The following is a 22,419-nucleotide window of genomic DNA, read 5'->3' as shown; positions in this document are numbered from 1 at the left end:
CTTTGAAGCGAGTCGCAGAGCGAGTCGCAGAGCGCGTCCAGCGTCAAGTTGAAAATCTTTTCAGACAGTCGCTGTCGACGCTCTGAATCTATGATACTCTACAGATGGGGTTTTGTACCCACATCCTCCTCACTCACTCTTTCTGATCAAAAGTAACGGAGCAGTGTCGGTCACACAGCGACCGTCGTCAGCACACTATTGTCATAGAGACAGGACGGAAGTGCAGCACTTTTCTCCTGAGCGCGCAAACACTTCATGCTAACAGTACTGAGCGCGGTCACGGGGCCGAACTACAAGAAGACTTCTAAGTCTTTACTCATTTAAAAAACATGGGAGACCGCGGAGACGAGGACCGAGTCCAACGTTCCTTAATGCTCTGAACACGCACAGCAGCGTGTTAAGAAACTCACAACGCTTCACGCTCTGCTCACTCTCACTGGCTCTGTCAGACATGTTTGACCAGCCTCCACTGGACAGGTTTCAAACACTTCATCACTGGTCCAACAGTGAGCTCAGACCTCGGTGTCCTGACAAACAAAGAGCAGAGTAATGTGGGGAAAAGGAGCCCGCAGGCACAGTTCCTGTTTAAATACAACTAAAGCTGAAAAAACAACATATAACAAAGCAAACATCCCTTCATAACCTTCATGCATTCTAAGAAGAGATCACAAAACCTGATGTTGGCATTTATTACTATTTCAATCATTTTACACGTCGCTTAGAACAATAAAAATATCCCTCAAATAAACGGAGGAAGCGATCAGAGCTCTCTACTCAGAAATGCGTCTTAATGATCTGCTGTTGCTTCTTCTGTCCTACGTCAGGAGGGACTTGGACTGGGAACCGGAGGGTCGCCCATCCAGGTCTCAGTGCAGACCAAAACATGGGGGTCTGGGAGCTGGAGAGGTGCCAGGTCACTTCATCAGGTGCCCGACCCCCCAGGGTGCTGCTCTGCTGTGCTCCACTCTGACGCACTCATCACGGCCCTGGGTGTGAACAGCGTGTCTCAGAGTGTGAAAGCCCCCTCAGACAGATGTATTATATCTTATCATTGTGGGAAAGGGTTACAGACTCCTTTATTTATACTGTGAAGGGAAGAAATGACCAATATTGACGTTACAACAACACGTCACATCCTTAAAACTAAACCGTGATCCGTTCTTAAAGTGCGGAGGCCGATTAAAAAAGATCCTGATAAACTTATTTTGTGATCCCTTCCAACAACGTGAATAACGAACAATGGCTCTCTTAAACGTAAAAGGAATATTGCTTCTTGTGAAGGTGACGTCATTACTGAGAGGAAACTGAAGAACGACGTGCAGGCTGATAAGACTGAACAACCCTTATGGGATGAAAACCAGGACGGGGAACATCAGATAAACATCAGATGATTTTAATAATCCTTATTTTTCATTTTGAAAATAAGGATTTGACTGCACAGAAGAAAAGACAAGCACGTCGAGCTGGTGGAGGCGTGCACGTCGAGTCGGTGGAGGCGTGCACGTCGGGCCGGTGGAGGCGTGCACGTCGGGCCGGTGGAGGCGTGCACGTCGGACCGCTGGAGGCGTGCACGTCGGGCCGGTGGAGGCGTGCACGTCGGGCCGGTGGAGGCGTGCACGTCGGGCCGGTGGAGGCGTGCACGTCGGGCCGGTGGAGGCGTGCAGGTCGAGCCGGTGGAGGCGTGCACGTCGGGCCGGTGGAGGCGTGCACGTCGAGCTGGTGGAGGTGTGCACGTCGGGCCGGTGGAGGCGTGCAGGTCGAGCCGGTGGAGGCGTGCACGTCGGGCCGGTGGAGGCGTGCACGTCGAGCTGGTGGAGGTGTGCACGTCGGGCCGGTGGAGGCGTGCACGTCGAGCCGGTGGAGGCGTGCACGTCGGGCCGGTGGAGGCGTGCACGTCAGGCCGGTGGAGGTGTGCAGGACGCTGTCACCACATCGCTGCACTATTGTTGATGGATTTTTCTTCAGCGTTTAACGCCATCCAGCCGTCTGCTGAAAACTTCATTCACCAGTTTAAACTTCATCTCATTGGTCGGATCGTAGATTTTCTGACCAATAGGCCGAAGTGTGTGAATGTGATTGGCGTTTTCTCTCTCTCAAAAACAAAAGACATGATCATTGACCGCACCAAAAAACACCAAATGATGTTGAACCAGCTGACGACTGAAAGCTGTAAATATCTGGATGTTGTTCTTCAGGAAAATGAAATCTTGTAACGCTGACTCTCTTTTATGAAACGTGTTTTTAATGTTTGCATCGCAGCACGATAGTCTGGGTGTGACCAAGAAGAACAGAGTGGGGACACTTGTAAAGACAAGAAGCAGGATTTCCTGGAGGTGTCAGGACGGACGTTTGACCTCGTACAACCAGCAGGTCCTGAGGGAAGCTCAGGCCACAGTGACCTTTGTGTCATGGTTTGGTTTTGTTCTGCATTTAATCCTGTTTTAGTTTTCATTATTTCCATCATGTTCTGTGTATGTATGTTCCTAGTGTGTTTTACTTTAGTCCTTAGTGTGTTTTCCTGTATCCTTGTGTTCTCCTATGTTGCCTGTTAGTTTATTTCCTGTCTTGTGTTTTAAGTCTAGTCTTTAGTGTTTCCTGTTTTATTTTGTAGATCTGGTTTTGGTGGTGTCAGTGTTGGGTTTTACTTTGTACGTGTCTTCAGTGTTCTGGTCTTGTGTCCTTTGTTCCTTGTGTTTCCCGCCTTTGTGATTACCCTGATGTTCCTCACCTGTCTCGTTAGTATCACCTGTGTCTGATTACCCCATGTCTATTTAGTCTCTGTGTTTGCCTGAGTTTCTTGTCGGTTCATTGTTTTGTCATGTCATTGTCAGTGTCTTTCGTGTGTCGTCATCTCTGGTTGTTGCTTATCCCTGCTCCCTGTGTTTTCTCCGTCTTGGTTTTTGGATTTTGGTTTTGCTAAGTAAGTTTTTGTTTTATCTTTTTGTTAAATAAATCTTTAGTTATTTTCTGCAATTGGGTCCTCCTCTCCTGTTTCCTGCCTGCTTCACCGTGATAGAATGAACCGACCAACAATGGACCCAGCAGAAGACTTTGATTCTATGGTGTGTCTAAAATACTTTACTTTCAAAATATTTTTCGTTTGGCCCGGAGCACTGCTTCTTCTGAGCAGTCTCCATGGACTGGCACCCGCCTGGCCCGCCATTTTTACTGGGAACCGAGGAGGCCCAAGGAGGAGAGGCCGCCATGGCTCCCGTTTGCCTAGCCCAGCAGTGACACTACCTTTGTGCTCCACAAGGCCTCAATCCGAGCCTCGGCCCAAAGTAGAGCCTAAACCTCAGTCCTGGCTTCGGCCTCATGGTGACTCGGAGCAGTCTCCATTTGATGGCACCCGCCTGGCCATTTTTACTGGCACTCGTGGTGGCCCCAAAAGGAGAGGTGGTCGCCGTGGCTCCCGGTTGCCCAGCCCCCCAGTAACTCTGCCCTTGTGCTCCCCAGAGCCTCAGCCCGATGCTAAGCCTCTGCTTCCTGTCCCCGTTCCGGCAGAGCGCCGTCTGCTTCCTGTCCCCGTTCCGGCAGAGCGCCGTCTGCTTCCTGTCCCCGTTCCGGCGGAGCGCCGTCTGCTTCCAGTCCCCGTTCCGGCAGAGCGCCGTCTGCTTCCAGTCCCCGTTCCAGCAGAGCGCCGTCTGCTTCCAGTCCCCGTTCCGGCAGAGCGCCGTCTGCTTCCAGTCCCCGTTCCGGCAGAGCGCCGTCTGCCTCCTGTCCCCGTGCCGGCAGAGCGCCATCTGCCTCCTGTCCCTGTGCCAGCAGAGCGCCGTCGGCCACCAGCTCCGGCAGAGCGCTGTCTGCTACCTGTCCCTGTTCCAGCAGAGTGTTGTCGGCTTCCTGTCCCTGTGCCTGCTGAGCGCTGTCGGCGTCAAGTTGAGGATCCCTCGGCATTCGGGTGAATGCCCGACGACGTCTCCTCTGCGGTCCGGCCAACGCCTGAGCTTCCCTCGGCGGTCTGGCCAACATCCGACGACGTCTCTTCGCTGGTTCGGCCGACAACTAACAACGTTGTTTCAGCGGTTTGGCCGACATCCGACGACGTCTCCTCTGTGGTCCGGACGACGCCTGAGCTTCCCTCGGCGGTCTGGCCAACATCCGACGACGTCTCCTCTGCGGTCCGGCCGATGCCTGAGCTTCCCTCGGCAGTCCGGCCGATGTCCAACAACGTTTCCTCGGCGGCCCAGTCAGTGCCTGGTCGTCCCCCAGGGCTCTCTCCCGTGCCTGCTCGGCCACCTGGCCAACCCCCAGAACTCTACCCTGAGTCTGTTCGGCCTCCTGGCCGTCCCCCTGAACTCTCTCCCGTGCTTGCTCGGCCTCCCGGCCGCCCCTCAGAGCTCTCTCTTGTTTCTGCTCGGTCTCCGGGCCGCCCACCTGAACTCTCTCCCGTTCCTGCTCGGCCTCCGGGCTACCCACCTGAACTCTCTCCTGTTCCTGTTCGGCCTCCTGGCCGTCCCCCAGAGCTTTCCCCTGTGTTTGTTCGGCCTCCGGGCCGTCCACCTGAACGGACTATGGCTTGTATGCCTGAACGTCCGGAGTCCCTCCTCCGGACCCCCTCCACCCACCCTGGGGTGGTTTTTTGAGTTTTTGGGACATCTGGGAGCTGTCCCTTAAGAGGGGGGTACTGTCATGGTTTGGTTTTGTTCTGCATTTAATCCTGTTTTAGTTTTCATTATTTCCATCATGTTCTGTGTATGTATGTTCCTAGTGTGTTTTACTTTAGTCCTTAGTGTGTTTTCCTGTATCCTTGTGTTCTCCTATGTTGCCTGTTAGTTTATTTCCGGTCTTGTGTTTTAAGTCTAGTCTTTAGTGTTTCCTGTTTTATTTTGTAGATCTGGTTTTGGTGGTGTCAGTGTTGGGTTTTACTTTGTACTTGTCCTCAGTGTTCTGGTCTTGTGTCATTTTGTTCCTTGTGTTTCCTGCCTTCCTGATTACCCTGATGTTCCTCACCTGTCTCGTTAGTATCACCTGTGTCTGATTACCCCTCGTCTATTTAGTCTCTGTGTTTGCCTGAGTTTCTTGTCGGTTCATTGTTTTGTCATGTCATGGTCTTGTGTTCCTGGAATGTGTTGCTTCTCCCTGCTCCCTGTGTTTTCTCCTCGTGGCCTTTTTGGATTTCCTTTGTTTTTGCCTTTTTGGAACGTTTTGGATTTTTCCTTGTAAGTTTTTGTTTTATCTTTTTGTTAATTTTGGTTCCGCATTTGGGTCCTCCTCTCCCTGTTTCCTACCCAACTCGTGACACTTTGACCTTTGACCATGGACCCTCAGGTCGTCCTTTTAGAGCTCCAGTGAGGAAGACTTCAGGTCTCATTTATAACAAAGTGTGAGTTAGCCACTTGCTGCTCTTTTTGCTCTCGACTGATCTTACTGTGTTTTATATTTTGTTGTCTTGTCTGATTTTTTTTAATCGTGTTTCTGTCTCTGTTTTTACGTCGATGTTGTCCTCGTTTTTCTCGTCCTCTGTGTGCTCCTGCTGCGACACCACTTTCCCCGTGTGGGACGATAAAGAATCCGACTCAGGGGAAGACGAGCAGGCGTTAGTGCGATGCTACGCTGTGTGAAGGTCAAATGTGAAGACGAGTGATCACTTACAGCCAGGATAACAGCAGCATCAGCATCTCTCCTGTGTGGCTCTGCAGCACAGTGTCTGTATTTACTGCAACAACTAATCACCTACAGCCCCCCCCCCCCCCGGGCCAGCAGAGACCTTTGGTTTAGTCCGGTGCCTTTTGCTTTAGCCTGCAGGAGCTGCTCAGTCAGCATCTTGACTCAGCTGGCCGTGCACGCTGCTGGGCTTGGCTAACAGCTCGAGGCTGTTACATAACCTCAGAGGGGGAGGGGGGGACGCAGGGAAAATATGTGGAGGGGGTGGGGGGGGGGGGGGGAGTGGGAGGCATGCTGTGGTGCAATGCAAAGCACATGCCTGATACCTGTGGTGCAGAGATGCAGAGCATACTACACATTGTTATGTAAGAGCAGGAGAAGTGGAGGCCTGGACGACTATACACACACACACACACACACACACACACACACACACACACACACACACACACACACACACACACACACACACACACACACACACACACACACACACACCCCAGAAAACAGCTCCTCATGCTCAAACATGGCCAGACTTGAAGCTCTCTGAAGAATAATGACAGAATAAGACACCTCGAGGGCATTTTCCACCACGCAGGATCAGTCATGTGATTTGTTATTCCTCTCTGCCACAGAGAGGACCGACAAAGAGCCAGCACCTCGACACAAACCAGAACCGCAACCAGGCGAGCTGTCGGCGGGAGAACTCCCACGCCACAATGGCAGGAAGCCCTGGCAATGAAACAGCAAAAAGAATAAATAATAATAAAATAACAGCTTACTAAGAGCAAAACACCAGTATGAAGGTTGACAATGGAGCATTTCATCCGGCTGGAATGAAAATAGACTTAAAGGGCAGGAAGGCTTGGTGCTCAGATAAGAGGGCTGTGACCTTCAGGGAGCAAAACAAGCCTGCAGCTCCTGTGGGAGAGTGGATGTTGTTGTAAAGAAGACGGGATCCCCCCTCCTCCCCCCTCTGCTGCTTCTTCTTCAGTATCAATAAAGCGTCTGATCGTAAAGACATTTATGTATATGACGTACAAATTCAGAGTGCAGTGACGTGTTAAAGGTCTTGAAGTATGGGAGGTACTGAGTGCTGGACTGAGGCCTGAGTCAGCACGCCGACACTGAAGGTGCCTGAGTGCATCTGATGTGAGACACACGGCGGTGTGACGGCAGCGTGCGTTTGTTGACAACAACAACAACACTCATAACAATGCAGCCGAACGTCACGTCTGTTATGGATAAGATCTGCTCAACCTGGGCCCGTGCTATCAAACCCTACAGAGACGGGCTGCTTCTGTACCGCCGCACGGACTGTGGGCTCGCTGTAAATCTAACAGCCTTCTCAAACTGCTTCCATTGTTTCCTATTGGAGAGCCCCAACTGCGAGCAGGCGGCGCTTTTGACCCGACGCCACGGAGAGTGTTCCTCCTGTCTGCAGAGAGAAACACTGAGTCTGTTGTCTTCAGCCTGATAAAGTAGCAGCTCTGTCAATGACTCACTCCTTACTTGCACAACACTGTTGATGGAGGACATCTTAATCCTGATAGATGGAAGTGAAATAAAAACAACAGACTAAACACGATGAAGCTTTTAAAGACATTTGAAGAACTCATGGATGTGAAGAAGTCATGTTGCACAGTTATTCATGACCTCCTCATCATGCTGTCTTTTTGAGCTCTGATGCTCTCTTACCTGAAATAAAGTCATTTGAATTGAATTGAATCATTGTCACACTCAAGAAGACGATCACACACAACAAACGGAGCTGCACAGATGAAGAACACGCCGTCGCCATGGAGACTCACGTGTACGACTCTGAAGCATGATAAGTGAACGGACTACTCAAAGCTCTTTGACACCGACACACACGCTGATGGTCCAGGCTGCTGGGTAAAGAGTCCATCACAATAACTCATCCATTCATACAGATGCTCACTGGATTAGTTTATACTTAATACCATCAGTATTAATCCAGGAGAGACCTGAGGTTAAATGTCTTACCCAAGGACTCGACCAGCACTAACAGAGAGTGCATCACGCTTCAACACTGCACACGTGTGTCGGTAAGTATAGTGTCGCTCGAGTATAGAGTTAATCTGTTTTCGAGCTCACTCTCTCCATATATATATATATATATAAAAAAAAAATTGTAATGTTGTACAGTAAGTGTGATATGTATTTTATATTATATTGTACATGTATTGTGTTTTTTTTTTTCTCTTCTCTTCCATTTAAATTATAATTTATTGCCTTTTCCCATCGTGGCCAGGGGACTATGGATAAAAACTAGCTTTCTGGCTAATTCTGGCTTGTTTTTAACCATATGTAATCATGTGTTTTATAAAACTGTACTGTCCCCTTTTAAATAAAATAATACAAATACTTTTATTTCCAGTTACTGCACAATAATTGTCTAAATCTGTTCACTATATCACTATCTTCACTATCACTATATAACTATATTTTATGTTGTTCATTTACTGCTCTGTGTCCCCCCCGAAAACAAATAAAGTTTTTTTGAATTGAATCTTTCCTCCGTCCATATCGTGTTTGAGAGCTGCCGTAACACCAGGATTAATACAGTCTGACTGTGATGTCCATTATAATGCTGTTAAATGATGTGACTCGTATCGCCTGCAGTGTTTCTGCCTGTTTTCATTGAGTCACCTGTTTTTTTGTTTTGTTTTTGAAAAAGCCGTTTCATCATGAAAGTTGTGTGAAGAAGAAAGGTGAATATTTCAGCGGCTGCACAGAGCAGAATATCCTCGACATTTTTAAATGTCGACCTCTGTTGGATAAAAACATCTTAGTGATTTTAGTTCAGGGTTGTTCGAGGACACCTTTGACACACATAAATAAGCATCCACGGTGTGATGATGAGAGGACACGCATGACGTTAAATCATTTAGTCACAGAGAGCTGAAGCTGCATGAGGACAAACTTGACATGGTTTAAATAATGACTTGATGTCAATCATTAGTCTGGAGATGACTGCAGTGTGTCTTCAGCTCATCATCACTGTGTGTACAAGGTGACTGAATGCACGAGCTGCATGAAGCTCCTGAAGATTTCAGGCTGAGCTTCATTTGTTGAAATGTTTCACTCCGACTTGTCTCGCTGTCTTTCAACATGTATATCCTGTGACTGCTGCACCGTCTCTGTGATCATGTTTTCTGTTCTCCAGTGTGTGTTCCTCTCCGCTCTCTTGTTGATAGTGTGATTCTGTTGAACTACATGAAGCACTGATATATAGACATGCTCATTATAGAGTCATATAGCAGACACTTGTGTGTTGCACCTCAGAAGACCCTTCTCCTCCGTCAGTCTCCCGCTGTGGGACAAGAACCAATGTGAATCTGTGTGAACAAGCAGGAGGAGCATCTCTGAACACTGAGGAAGGTCTTTGACCTGTCCTCCAGATAACACTTGTTACGAAAAGGTGATGAACAAATAATTATTTATTGACTGGCTGAGCTTTTCAGGAGTGCACGTGTTGTTGATGTAAAACTTCACTTTGTGTTTCACTGTTCGTTCTTGTGATCAGTTTATGGATCTGAGTGACTTTCAAACAAATCACAGGCGTGTGGTCCAAGCATGTAATCTGTTTTCACTTCCAGCTCGAGCACACGACAAGGTTGGAAGGACAGAGATAATATAAACATCAGACGTTTGCTCTAATCAGCATCAAACCGCGCCTCAGCTCTTTGCTGCCACCTTACAGCGAGTGTCTCGAGGTCACTGATCGATGACTGGAACTGGCAAAGAGGCGAGCAGACTTAATGCCTGCAGATTAAGTCAGCACCGAGAAGAGAGTGTGAAGGTTTACATAATGTAACGTCCAGCCACCACATGACCTTCCAGGATTGTCGGTGGATTACATAAGAGCGTCCGGCGAGATCCAAAGACGATGAAAGCCTGTAGATGGGTAGTTAGATGGCTGTCTGATCTGTGCTCTAATTCAGCATGAGAAGTCAACCAGCGGCTGAGCGGCGTTTCCACCCACCGTGTAATCTCTGTCATTCACTCTCTCATGAGCGTTATCTGGAAACAGTCTCCTTCCTGCCAGATCTCCTGACGTCAATGAGCAGCGATAGCTCTAATCAAATTAAACTTTACTGTTTCACTATTTGGTTAATTATACTTCTTCTTCCATAAGCACAGACAAAAATGTTCCACACACACACACACACAGACACACAGACACACACACACACACACACATACAGACACACACACACACACACACACACACACACACACACACACACACACACACACACACACACACACACACACACACACACACACACACACACACACACACACACACACACACACACACACACACACACACACACACACACACACAGATGGGCAGTGGGAGTTTATAGGGCGACCGGAGAGAAACACAACTATTCCAGTTGTGTTTGTTGTTTTCATATCTCTCATGTGAAAGCTCTGATAGAGAAGCATGAAATGAAACGGATCCAAGGCCGCCGATGAGAGGAGGTGGTGGTGGGGGGAGTCCAGTCTTAAGTTAAGCACTGATAATGATATGAAGACTCACCAGTAATAACAAAACAAAAACACATTCTCTTCATTAAACTAAGGCTGCACTCTGTTTTATTGATGTTAATATTGAGCTTCAGAGTTAGCTCGGTAACGTCGGACTGTGTACAGCCATGTCAGGACCTAATCTGACCCCGACAAATAACTTGTTGACAAACGTTATTTAATCAGCTTCATATTCTGAAGGAAGGCAGGCGGAGAGGCCAAATGTTTAACACTCCAACATGCATGTGTTGAAATGATGTCTGCAGAGCAAACATTCAGGAGCCTTTCAGGGGCCCAGGCCTCTCTACTGACCATCACACAGCTCTAGTTGTTAGGCAGTCCAACACCTTAACATCTTATTAGGCTTCAAGGCTTTCAGTTAGCAGAGTGCTCGTCTTTGACATTGTTATTGGAGTTTTTTTCATTTTACCTTCATGTAACCAGGTAATTAACCCATTGAGATCCAGATCCAGCGGTGACCTGGCCAAGAGGGCAGCAGCACATGTCATGATTAAAACAGTTTACAGACAGGAAGTTAAGAAAAAAAACAACAATTGCAATGAACAGATCAGTTTACAGATAAAGTGCAGAGCCGTGATGACAGGTTACAATTCAGACACACGCGTTTTTTTGTCCTTTAAGATCGAGCCAAAGGCTTCAAGTGAAATGAGGTCGGCCATTTTCAAATCATTCTGGACAAAGTTCCAGGTCGGGGGAGCAGCAAAACTGAACGCTCTTTTTGCGAGCTCAGTGCGGACACGAGGAACGGACAGTTTCTCGTCCTTCCTGCCACGATGCTTTTGATGTCTTGTGTGAAGCACTTTGAATTCCGACCTTATGATGAGTAGGCTACTTGATATATGACTAACTGAAGATAGTCTTTAAAGGTCTCCCACTCTGTCCTTTTTGGGGTTCACATGTCTCTTTTATGTGTCCACTAAAGTACGTTCACAATCTGTAATGTTTGAAAAAAAGTGTCTTCACGTCCTGACGCTCCATGCAGACTCTCATCTGCCTGTATTTCTAACTCTCAGAATCCCCCACGATCAGGGTCCCCACATGTGCTAAGTCTGATCTGATAGGCCGGCCGATCTGCTCTCCCATAATTGGTCAGTCGTTCGGCTTTGTTCTGGAATATGTCCCGCCCCCCTTTTACCATATTGGGAACGCTACAGTCAGTCAGAGGGGAGCTTGTGCTCGCTACAACGAGCCAATGGGCTTGGATCAGTGACATCATGGTTTTGTGATGTCACACCACACATTTTCAACGACGGGGGCTTGGGACCGAGTGATACATGCGGCTATTGCTACTGCTAACAGGAGGACGTGGGAGAAGCTGCGTTTCCGCAGACTTTGAATTTGTGCACACAGATGTCTCTTAACATACACCAGACTCCCGAAAACACGCTAAGGCAAGGCGAGAGAGATAACGTGCAGATACAAAGACCGGCCTTTAAAAATATACATCGGGAAAAAATACTAGTTTGATGTTTAACCACATGAGCTTAAATCACAGGTAATCTCTTACTCTGTTAGCACACGCCACGTAAAGACACAAGGACACACACAAATATCCTTACGCTCTGACCAGCTAATAATGATGTCAAACTGACTGTAGATAAGCCCGGGCTAAATAAAACGATGGTGGGCAGGCTTACAGACGTCTGGAGCGAAATGGAAACAACAGTCGAAATCAGCGATAGCAACAATGAACAAAAGCATCGTGGACATGAAAATAAATGTTTGGAGATGTTTGAGATATTGGCACACTAGTCACAATAAAATCATCATTAAGAGTTTGATTTTATCGTCATACACAAGAAAATGTTTATGTGAACAAACAATGCTTTCTAAAGAGCATGCTAACATTTTATCTAGTGGACGGAGGCAGCGCTATTAATAAATAAAGCTTTATAAAAGCATGTTTTTATTGATAAGGACCAGACAGAACTGATGACTACTTTGCCCAAACCGTCCTAAATCAATTACTGTATAAAGTTTAAAAGACCCCATTACTGACTGAAGCTGAAGGGATGAGTTCCTGATATAACTTTACTTTTAGCTACGGAGAATAAAACCTCCCTGCAGCCAGAGCGCTGTGGGAACACTGGGTAGAGGAGAATCTCACAGGAACTCTCCAAGTGTTGCAGCCAGTTTAAAGGGCAGATGAGAGTCAGACAACATTGAGAGTGCAGGACGTTCAGCCCCGAAAGCATTACAATCAAACTGGTCCAGACCAGTCATAATAATACACTACAGCGGGACATAACAACACCTGCACCAACACAACACTGCTCTGCTGAGTGGTTCAGAGGGATAGATGTGGCACATGAGGACTTTGCTACTGTACAGAATACACTGTCTTCTTCTAAATATCACTTTTTTATTTCTGATTTATTGAGAAAATGTGGGCCCAAAATGTTAAAAAAAAAAATCTTTGTAAATTTTATTTCATTCAAATAAACAACATAACGTCTCAAAAAGGAGCACAAAGAAGATTATACAATCTGCCGCTCTTTCACAAGATATTAATGAACAAAACACAATAAATTGGCAACAGGCAAACAGCCACTCTCAGCCCCTGAGTAGGTCCCCGGAAACAATTAATTTCATACCGATCAAAGCCGATCTCAAATAATTGTTTTGTGTAACAACGTCACTAAACAGAACAGTGAATCTCATTAAATATTTCATCATATATCTTGAACAAACTAGTTTTGATTTTGTTTCTTTGATTTCTCGGTTGAGATTGTTTCAAAAACTGATTCCTTTTACGGTAAAGCAACGTTCCCTTCATTTCCTTCTGAATCTCGGTTTACTAAAGATCCTAACGGCTTTCCCTTTTTTCAAATCTATTCACTGAGGCTGAACGATTTTAGGAAAAGATTGAATTGCGATTTTTCTGGCAGAAATTGCGATTTCGATTTGCATCACGATTTTCTTCAAATCAAGCTTGTGCAATGTTCTCAATGTACAGTAACATTTACAAACATGACAGGAAATGACATCATACCAGTTAAAACTTTAAATGCCAGAACTCTAAATTAATAGAATGAAAACCAAAGTTAAGAATTAATTTCAGATTTATTTATTAAGAAGAAACACACAGACGGTGTGATGTTCTTGTTTTTAGTGTCAGTTTGACAGAAATCTGGTCATAAGTGTTGATATATATTTTGTGCCTTTGGGGTTGCCGTAGGTGACTTAGTTCACAGAAGTTATGCAACAAGAGAAGCCAACAATGTCTCTATATTTTCTTCTGGCCATACGGCCGAAACATTTGTCTGTGAGCGTCATTTCATGTTCAGGTCTTGCATTGTTTATTTTGCTAGCATTCCTATTTAAATTCTTATAGACGTTAGCATCAAGCTAGCGGACTTTTCGGTTGTTTGGCATATTCTGAGATCCATAAGTTATGTTTTGATGTCTGTTTATTTTTAAAGTGCTTCCTTTATTAAAGACTGGACAAAGAAACTTCAGCTTCTTTATTGGAGAAAAACTGTTAGCTATCTGTAGAGCTGTGTATCAGGCTAAAGAAGTCACGCACACACACAGGGGCAGAATAGACGGTGTGTATGTGTAAATTGACACAACAGCTCCTGGGTCAGTGAAGCACTGCCAAAAACCATGACTTTGGCGATCACGTGATCGCGTTTTTTGAAATCGCAATTTCGATCAGAAAACAATAAACCGTTTAGCCTTACTATTCACCTTACCGTCACTGGTTTTCTAACATGTGTCTCTAGTCTGTCGACAAACACCCCAATGATGAGAAAAGTCCACCCTCTCCGTCTTCTGCCTGCTCCACTTTTTAGAAAATGTGTGCTCAAACAGGCTGTTTGGAGATTTTCCCTTCATGACATCACAAAGGGCAGTAGCCCCTCCCCCAGGTGGGTGACACTCCCACAGCTAGGTGTTTGTTCTGCCCTCTGAGTCTGCCTTCTCACCATAAACAATAGGTCTAAATAGATCTAAAGAATTACAAAATGTGATCTTTAAGAGATCTAATGTCCCAGTGATCATTACAACCCAAAGCATACATGCAAGCTGAAAGAAAAGCTTCTAGCTATACGCCAAGCCAGCTGCTGCTAAGCCAAATACATTCTTTGTAAGGCAGAATATTGTCTGATTAGTTTTTGTATTTATTCACAACAATTGTTTAAGGAGATTTCACACAGATAAAAAGAAGCTAACGTTAGCTTAATTAGCAGCGAAGAGAAGGCTCCGGCTAGAAAATACTTTTCCCAATAAGCTTACACTGAGAAAGAGACATAGATTCAGTTTTAAGCTTTCACAAGATTGACATCCAATGATTTATACATATCTACACCTTCAAAGCTGTTTTGTTATTTTTTTGCCGTTTCCCTTTTGTACCCTGGGTTTGTATTTTTAGTTCTTGTTTATCCGTCTCTTGCCTGGACACCAAACTTGGCAGGTACAAAGAAAACTCCTGGGTCCTGTGTTTCTGTGACGTTAACAGTGTTGCTTTTGGAAACAGCTCCTTGATGGAGTGTGTGCTGGGACTGATGTGTATGTGTGTGTGTGTGTGTGTGTGTGTGTGTGTATGTGTGTGTGTGTGTGTGTGTATGTGTGTGTGTGTGTGTGTGTGTGTGTGTGTGTGTGTGTGTGTGTGTGTGTGTGTGTGTGTGTGTGTGTGTGTGGGGAAACTGGAGCAGTGAAGCTAATATAGCTACTCACCAGATCCCTGTGGAGAACCCAGTTGGCGTGGAGGTAATGGATCCCATCCAGAATCTGATACAGGAGAGACTTCACCATCCCTCGGGGCAGCTGCATGGGCTTCTTGTTGGCCTTGGAGGCGCGGTGGAACTTAATGATGTGCTGAGAAGCGGAAAAAGGTTTCAGCTCACCGCTGCTTGTCTGTTCCTCACAAGATAACAGCTTTGTGGGGATTTCTGAATATTGTAACTTTACATTATGGGCTGATCGTTGTAAAGATAGATGTGTGAAAGCAAACAGACACATTTTAACATTCTGTCCATGTTAAGATTTGATTTGAGAACGCAGCAGGATCTAATCAGGAGAATTCACCCTGAGCGAGTTGGGGGGGGGACATTTATCATCATTCCCCCCACAGTCAGAAGGATTTTTAGGATATTGCCTCCTGACAAGTTGACGGGTCCAAAGTCATATCCACCTGATGACATCACACATTGACCTTTGTTGCTGTTCCTTTGAGCAATTTAACGTCAGTTTGTGAAGGGCCTTACTTTATTTCAAAATAAAAGCACACAGAAAGTAATGTACTCTCAGTTTAAGACAGTAAAGAACTTCAAAATAAAAAGCCTAAGAATAACAGAGTTTCAAAAAGGTGATGAATTGCGATCAATTGAAATTTATAGATAAATCACAATTTAAATTTTTTATTAATTTGACAGTTTAAATTGTAGGTCGACCTGTTTATAGACCAACAAATGAAGCTCATTGTGGCTAACACAATGAATAGGGAGTTTATATAAACATCAGTGAACCTTTAGTGTGAAAGGGCTGCCATGTGTTTGCTAAAGTTAGCGGCAGTATTAGCACGGTGAGACTCACCCAGAGGTCGTGCTCGGCATAGTCGAAGAGGAGCCAAACCTTCCTGTCACTGTGGGACAGAAACACCTTCTGCAGGGCGATGACATTTGGGTGTTTCAGTTCTCGCAACAGCTGGAAGACACAACAAAAACGTAAAAACAATTAGGAGGTTTCCAAACAAGGCGTGACACGACCACGTTTCACTGGAATGCTAGCTTCATGTGTTGGCACAGAAACATGTCGTCTTCCAGGAAAATGGGCTGCCAGCGTCTCCACATGAACTGTTTAACTACTGCATTAGTCAGACATTACACTCATTCATTTTGCATGTCTTCAAATCACTGCAGCGTCTTCAAAGTGCAGCAACAGTGTTTTTTTTAATCAAATGTATAAAATACTATAACTCAGCCTAAAGAGCTAAACGAAGCCCCACGATCCACACTGAGATCTTTCTTCTTCTGGATAAAACTACATGAGCTCTGCACCGAAGATCTACCAGGACACAACGAGCACGACCAATAGAGCTCAAGTTCTGTTTCTGAAGTTTTCAATACAAAACCAACGTAGTATCTTATTGTTGCTGTGATCACAGAGGTCTCTTCTAAGAACTTTTAGCACAGCGCCCCGCTCGTTAATGTCACTTCTCCTGCACCAACCAATCAAGATAAAGAAGGGGCGGGACTTTTGACATCACATCAGCTTTGTCAACAAAAATGGAGGAGATGCTAGTCTAGTTTATCTTTTCAAGGGAATATCTTTAAGCCCTGAGGTGCTGCTGATCTCAGGACAGGACTCCACACACAATATTCAGTTTTGTAGATTTGTGCACCTTTTAACCTCGTTTCTCTGCTGTTGACTTCTTTCTTCACAGAGCACAGACTCACTTTAAATCAGCTGGACTTCTTTCCATGGTGGGTTAGTGCTTTAGATTCTGGGATTAGTCTAATCAGCAAAACAGAATCAAGTAGTGAACACAGCTGTGTAAGAATGTTTTTTATTCTTCCAGGGTGTAAGGTGTGGGTTTGTATCTGTGTTGAATGAATGAGGAGAACATTATCAAACAGACTTGTTCATCATCTTAGATTTAATTAGCCATGGTCAGATAACATAACTACACAATATCACAGACAGTAGCTCAGACATGCTTGACCAAGACTTCACAGTGATTGACAACATGCTGGTGGACCAGGACTCTGCAGTCACTGGCATCGTATTCTTCTTCACAGTGCTCCTTATATTCTGATAGACAGACAGCCCACAGATACTTGACTCTGTATCAGGCATGAAGAACTCATCTCCTGGACTCAAAAGTCAAACATCTATGTTAAACAAAACCTCTCAGACAACAGACAGTTACAGGATGAAATATAACTCTGCTGCTGTAATGAGATCTCTTACACACGTATCACAGCTTCACAGACCTAAAAGAATTACAAGACATATCCACATATGTATCAAGATGAAACAAATCCATAAAAAATATGTACTTTCACAGGAGCACTAAGTCTAAAATAACACAATGATATTTTCCATTAGGTGCAGAGAACTATCCCCATCATAAAGAGTGTAGCTGTAAGTCTTGTGCTGGACTGTATCTCAGAGGGATTCAAACTTCACGTGTTGCCTTTTATTCCTCACCTCTCACTGCAGAAGCACTTAAAGGTAGCGAACAGAGAGACAGCTGCATAATGGAGGACTCCTATCCTGACTAATGCTGCACTCTGAGCTGCATCATCCAGGCGGACCCTCTTCTTCTTCTGTCTTTGTGACTGGATCCTGCTCACACGGTGCCATCTTACTGATCCATCACAGACTCAACAGGATCAATCAGGCCTTTGAGACAGGCCTCCATGTCTGCAGCATCTAGAGGCTGAATCGCACCCACTGCATGAATGATTCATGTTGTACATGCTGTTATGACCCACAGTGTATCTGAGCTACAATAAGACACAGAGACAAACACAAGCTCCCCTCCTGGGCTTTGGCGTCTCCAACACTTTGAAGTTCGTTCTTTAAGCCTTTTATTTGTAACATTCAGATTTACTACTTGTGTGTAAATGTGTCTAGAAGTCACCATATCGAGTTTCTATCAAAATAACTGAGTGTGAAACTGAGTTTCTTCTGCAGAAACAAGAGGTGTTTTTATTTTGTTGCCAGGAAGGAACTCATCCAAGCAACCTCTCTGACAGTGATAACCTCCCTATGCACGCGACCTCATCCTCACTGAAACTATGTGCCACGTTGAGATTTGTCTCTGGTGTCGGCTTTTTAAACACATCGTTGTTTCTTAAAGAGAGCAGGCTTGTCAGCATCGTACGACCGAAGAATGGAGCTTTGGTACACCTTTATCTTTAAAAGCCTGTCTTCTTATTTATGTTCTATGCTGATTCCTCGAGGCGCCATCCGTACCGAGCCTCAGCATGCATCACCCCTAAAGTCCAGTTTATTTGACGAGTGAGTGCTCTGATCTGTGCTCAAGCACGGTACAAGTCCTTGGCCCTGGCAGGGTTGGAAGTGTTCAATTCATGCATGAGCACAACGTAGACAGCCTTCCATTATCGAGTCATGAAACCCCTGAAAATACTAAAAATAAACCACAGAGTCAGAAACTACGACATTACATGAAAATATCATTAAAGATCACTTTCCTGTTAAAAGTGGCTCCACAAGACACAAGGCATTGTGAACCTGCAGTTTGATGAAGTGTAACTAAAGCTGCGTGAATACCTTGGAGTCCTGAAACCAGGTCAGCAGCTCTCAGGGAAAGGCTCTCATTTCAGAGAATCCATTGACACAAATCCTGAGTTACATGTTCGAGCTGCTCTCCTGCAGACTCACAAACTGGACCGCACCGGTATTACTTACCTCCTTTATCATCTTAAGCATCTTAAAGTGTCTAAAACGGACTATTGTTTTGTTCTGGACTACAGTCTGACCGACTCAAACAGACAAGGTTATGTAACTGACCTCGACTTTACTGAGGAGGACATTTATGACGCCCAGGATCAACGCTGACACGAAATAAAAGTGACACATTGCTGTCAAAAAAATGAACATTTGTTTTCATTGATAAGATCCCAACCGAACAGATCTACACACCTTTTCTTATCTTTGTAGAAATGCTACTTTTTATGATTTTAGTTTTTGCATTTTGACAGTCTCAGAGCAGACGAAGCCTCGGCGCTGTTAGCGACACTGACGTTAGCACACACGGCTAACGTCAGCTACTTGCTTATACATGTGTTTATGCAGATGTTACAGAATCGATGCGGCTAAAAAACGATCTTGGAGGACCTGGGTTGAAGTGTTTTGAGTTGAAGGGTCCTCATTAAGCCTCTGCTGCTATTCTTATTCTGTTGTTGTGAAGTCAGTGGAGGACATGGTTATCCAGAGTCAATATATCCCGATACATATCGTGATTCGAATCGTATGGTGGGGTTGTGGGAACATCCAGAGACAACAAGTGAGCTGGGAGCATTCAGAGTAACAGCCTCCGAACTCAGGAAACATTAAAGACGTGGGGGTCCAGGAGTCCTCCAACAGGAAATAATACACACATACAACATAATTTCCTGCATTCTGGGGAAAGCTCGTGCACATATTTAAGGCCATTCGACCTTATTTTCTTAGCTTGAGTTCGGCCGAAACCAAAGAGCTCAGCACACTTGCACACTTTCTTTCAACGACCCTTCAAGTTGTTGTTTAATCAGAGTTATAAACATTTCCTAAGGGACGGAATAAATAATGTGATTTCCACTTAATGGAAAAATTCTTCGGTTTGGATCGTAAAAAGAGATTAGATATACTTTATCTAATCTCATCTAATGATCATCGAAAATTGTGATCATGGAAAATAGCTGAGATTATATGAACTGTGATAACCAATCAAGTGTCAAGCTAAAATGCTTTATTTCTGGTTGCATTGTATCCGCGGGGCAGCTGGGCGGGAATAATGCAGGAATTGTGTGTTTGATTTGGCCTCTGAAAGTGGAAATGAGGTTTGTGTTTAATCACAAACTTGATCCACAGGATACAAAGGGGCATTGTGGGAGTGAGATCCAGGCTTAGGGCTTGTACACCCCAAGCTCTATGGCACCAGTTCCAGCATATCAGGCCGGGTGCTGGACGACCCCAAGAGACGCTGTGACACCGTGTCGCACAGACCAGTTCAACCTGTTTCACTACTGGTGTTTGCCTTTCACATTCACTGACAACACGCTGCTAATCCACAGTCAACATGTGTAAACACTAATTATATCAAATGAACCAAGATGTTCTGGGTTTGTTGTTTAGAGCAACAACGTCATTTAAGCACAGAGGAATCCAGAGGGTTTTACATGGACTCAAGAGAAATTAATAAGAGAGACACATTCACACACTGATAGTAGAGGCTGCTGCGTGAAGTAAATATTTCTGTTCATACAAATGTATACGCCGCTGATGAAACAGCGTGAGCAACTTGTGGTTGAGCACCTTGCCAAAGGACATTTGACATGTGGCTGCAGGAGCTGAGTCAGAGCCCCCCTGATATCTACTGACTGAAATGATGACGCTCTCTTCCTCTGTGATCAGACATGAAGGAAACATGCTGTGTTGAAGTTCTTCTCTTCAACAATCCAGCAGTCAGTATGTCCTCCTTCTAACTTTATTCTGCTCCTGAATGGTCTGGATTTGTTTGGACCAGAGAAGGTAGACGGTTTTAAGGCCCCCCACACGGCCGTTTTGGACGCCCCTCAGTTTGTCAGATATGAGAGCAGTTATCAGGTGAACAGGTGTTGCAGCGATGGAAGCGGGCAGTGGAACTGCTTCAGATAGAAGTGATTGTACCCGAGCTAAAAAGCCTCTGCATGTTTCTAATAAGCTCCAGCAGCAGAAAGCTGCTCAGACTAGGATCAATGTTGGAGATGATTTTAAAAATGGAGAGAGGTTAGAACACAGAAAGGTTTACAGAGCGATGCAGAGCTGGCTAAACACTGAAGCTACAGTGTCCACCACATGGTGACCTGTGTGAGCCTCCACTCTAGAGAGGAGGGAGACAGCTCTCTGTGATATTTAGAGTTTAGACTGCAGTACCTGTTTTAACCACAAGGGGTCAGAGCTACAATACTACTCCTATAAATAAGAGATTATAAGATAATGTAAGCTAATAAGTAGGTGATTAAAATAGTAAAATATAAGACTCCATTTAATTGTCATTAAATTACCAAAAGAAATTCATCAACTTTTCAGTGTGGAGACCGGGGATTAATTAATTTTCACATTCAAAATAAGTTTTTTTCTATTTTGTAAAAATCAAATGCAAAAAAAAAAAGTTAGGATACGTTTGGATCCCAGAGAGAAAAAACACAAAGACTCCCTAAATGTACTCATTCCCATGGCTAAATTTAACACACCATGTCAAAACTTTGAAATGTTTTTTCTGTTGTACAAACATCCTCAACCCTTAGATTCTGAAAACATGTGAGACAGAAGAAAAGCAAACCCTCACACGCTGTCGTCTGAGCGACGATCAAAACGTTTCTGATTTGATGTTTTAAGCCTCTCACAAACACATGAATGTGCCACCACAACCCGACAGGTTCAGGCTCCTTTCTATACATTCATTCCCATGTGACGCGCTGTGAGACTGGTCGGACTGGTGCGACTGGTTAGAATAGCAAGTGGTAGAATGAGTGGGGCAGAAAGCAGCTAACCGTGTCAGTGTGTTGGATGACTTGTTGTCACACAGCATGAGTTTGAATGCCAGATAATGTATCGCACATCCCAAACAATGATTCACTCTCTTTCTCATCTTCTGCTGCTCCATGTTTGAAACACCGGCAGGCCGGAGGACGGGGCTCGGTGGCCCACATTCAGTACGTTTACCTGCACAGTGAAGCGACTGTGACAGCTCGATTCGGCCTTTTAACTGGAATACTGTCTTTGTCCCGCTTTACATGCACCAGAGGACAATTGATTTATTGACCGTAGTTTGTCCAACTCTACAAACGTAGGTGGTGTTGTGACCCCGTTAAGCCACTCACTATTGGACCAAATTCCAGTTGACCTTGCGAACAAATTAGCAAGCGGCAAACTGGTGGTACATCCAACAGTGAAGACAGCTCCGTCCATTATCGAGTCTCTGCTTGACTTCTGGTACACATGTGATGCACGCTGTCCTCCTCTAGCTTAGTGTTGTATTAAAGGCCGCACACACCAAAACCAAGACATATCCAGGACCAGGGTGCTCCAAGACCGCGACATTTAGGGATTGAGACAAGACCAAGACCAAGGCAGGGCCCGGCCCAGACAAGACGCAGACCATCAAACATCAATGAGATATCCTGTCAGTCAGTGGTGGTCTTGACCGGTCTAATCCGGGGCGTCCACCCAGTCTGAGACCGAGACAAGGACGAGTAAAACTGGTTTTGTTTCCTCGATGAGACCTTCAAGACAAGAAAAAGTAACAGTGAGCAACAGGCGCCCAAATAGTTAAGAGATGAATCAACGTGCCGGGCGAGTGAACATGTATGCAAAGAAAGTAGACGAGCAAATGATGCAAGGAATGCAAACATGCAAATAAAGTAATCAGAGCAAATGTTTGGAAAAACTCGACATATTTCTGGTTGCCGTGAGGTTACAAACAATGATGTTTGCTGATCAACACTGACTGTACACGGACATGTTTGTTAATGTAAAAAAAGACCAACACACGAGCGGGATTGGTTAAACCAGTGA

At 45.1% G+C, this 22,419-nt stretch overlaps 1 protein-coding gene across 3 annotated transcripts in view; it reads right to left on the bottom strand.

The window, feature by feature from the left end:
* Positions 1 to 22,419, bottom strand: part of cdk19 (cyclin dependent kinase 19) — a 62,494-nt gene that overhangs the window by 17,738 nt on the left and 22,337 nt on the right. For all 3 annotated transcript variants that reach the window (XR_013780509.1, XM_079360534.1, XM_079360535.1), the window contains exons 3-4: positions 15,724 to 15,834; positions 14,866 to 15,006 (exon numbers count right to left, since the gene is read on the bottom strand). Coding sequence is in view for 2 of the 3 variants with exons in the window: in XM_079360534.1 (XP_079216660.1) it covers positions 14,866 to 15,006; positions 15,724 to 15,834 (252 nt within the window). In the remaining variant the exon portion in view is untranslated. The remainder of the gene's footprint in view (positions 1 to 14,865; positions 15,007 to 15,723; positions 15,835 to 22,419) is intronic.

This window comes from Symphodus melops, assembly GCF_947650265.1.
Source record: "Symphodus melops genome assembly, chromosome: 1".
Classification (NCBI taxonomy): domain Eukaryota; kingdom Metazoa; phylum Chordata; class Actinopteri; order Labriformes; family Labridae; genus Symphodus; species Symphodus melops.
This window is presented reverse-complemented; position numbering and strand designations above follow the sequence as displayed.